Source organism: Camelina sativa, chromosome 13 (genome assembly GCF_000633955.1).
Source record: "Camelina sativa cultivar DH55 chromosome 13, Cs, whole genome shotgun sequence".
In the NCBI taxonomy this organism is placed as follows: domain Eukaryota; kingdom Viridiplantae; phylum Streptophyta; class Magnoliopsida; order Brassicales; family Brassicaceae; genus Camelina; species Camelina sativa.
The window spans coordinates 6,976,680-6,978,075 of NC_025697.1; the positions used below are offsets into that span (position 1 = coordinate 6,976,680).

General features: G+C 37.5%; 1 protein-coding gene across 2 annotated transcripts in view; it reads left to right on the top strand.

Annotated features, from left to right (window-relative positions):
• LOC104735656 (conserved oligomeric Golgi complex subunit 1-like) overlaps nt 1–1,319 on the top strand; it is an 11,626-nt gene extending 10,307 nt beyond the window's left edge. Inside the window, exons 4-7 of one of the 2 annotated variants that reach the window (XM_010455486.2) lie at nt 1–119; nt 269–448; nt 833–1,001; nt 1,087–1,319. The exon at nt 1–119 is cut by the window's left edge and continues 1 nt beyond it. In XM_010455486.2, the coding sequence (XP_010453788.1) occupies nt 1–119; nt 269–448; nt 833–1,001; nt 1,087–1,239 (621 nt within the window). In that variant the 3' untranslated portion in view covers nt 1,240–1,319. Of the gene's footprint in view, nt 120–268; nt 449–769; nt 1,002–1,086 lie in introns of those variants that run through there. The other variant, XM_010455487.2, reaches the window with a different exon arrangement.

Below are 1,396 nucleotides of genomic sequence, written 5' to 3' on the forward strand. Positions count from 1 at the left end.
ACTAGATCGGCTTACAGGCGAAAGCAGGACCAACAGAAAACAAAGTCAGTCAATAGAGGTCGAATTGATGGAGTGACCTCCCAACTAACCCAAAAGTTGGATCCCATAGACTGGCTCACGTAAGAAATCTTATCCCTAATATTTACTTATGTCATATATTTATCTTTACTATTTTGGCTATTCTAAGAAGCTCCTGGCCTGGGAATATCGTCTTGTTGTTTACTGTTTCAATCACTCTCTGATTCTAGTCTTTTGAATATCTAAAAAGGTACGAGCCTTATCTTTGGGAGAACGAAAAACAATCCTACCTACGCCATGCTGTACTCTTTGGTTTCTTTGTGCAACTAAACCGAATGTACACAGATACTGCCCAGAAACTACCAACTAATTCAGAATCAAATATAATGCCATGTTCCACAGTTCCTCGCTTCAAATACCTTCCCATAAGGTTAGATTTTCGTCTTCTTGATACGTGATCATGGTTAGGTAGATTAGAGTATGGTTAGGACATTTTAATTAATTAGTTTTAGGGGTTTACTTTATAAATTTGGTTTAAGTATTTTCCTTTATGCATTAGGGTTATGATTTAAGTTGTATGAAAACCTATATAAGGTTCTCTATTGATTAATAAGAAGGAAAGCCCCAAGAATTAACCTTAATCTCTAAGAGAGAATTAGGGTTAAGAGGGAGCTAAGCATTCATATTCTTCTTAGTTCTCAAGCAAATAGTTGGTCCATAACAATTCTACATCTAATAACATTGTTTGTAGGTATTGTAAAATTTGGGAAAACTAGTTTCTGATATCAGAAGTCTTCGTATCGTGTCAATGCAGCGCTCCAGCTCTGTCTTCTAGAAGTACAAATAAGGTCTCTGTTCCTGTTACATCAAATGATGCTTCGTCAAGAAACTCATGGAAGGCATTTGCAAACATCGAGCAATCTCAAACAAGTGATTTGGAAGAAGATTCCAATTTCGGCGGGGCTTTCAAGTCTTTCATGCAGGTAAGGGTTTGGTGTTTGGTTAACTAATGGCTACAATGTTGTAATCTGGTTTAGTATCTTAGACCATGTACAAATTGTTTTTCAGGGAAGCACATTCAAGCTGGGATCAATATTAACTGATGGACAAGTGGGAATATTCAAGGACAGATCAGCAGCCGCTATGTCAACATTTGGCGATATACTACCGGCTCAAGCTGCCGGTTTACTCTCTTCTTTCACAAACACCAGATCCGAGTGATGATGATTATTCACCAGTTTTGAGACTAAACCGTCGTTTTCAACCCGAATTTCTGCGGTCGGTTTATGATTCATACAGAAGATACGAAGGAAGCTGATTTGAGACATGAACCTTAAGACTAGAGATATCTTCTTTGCTATACAAGTTTTACAAAAAA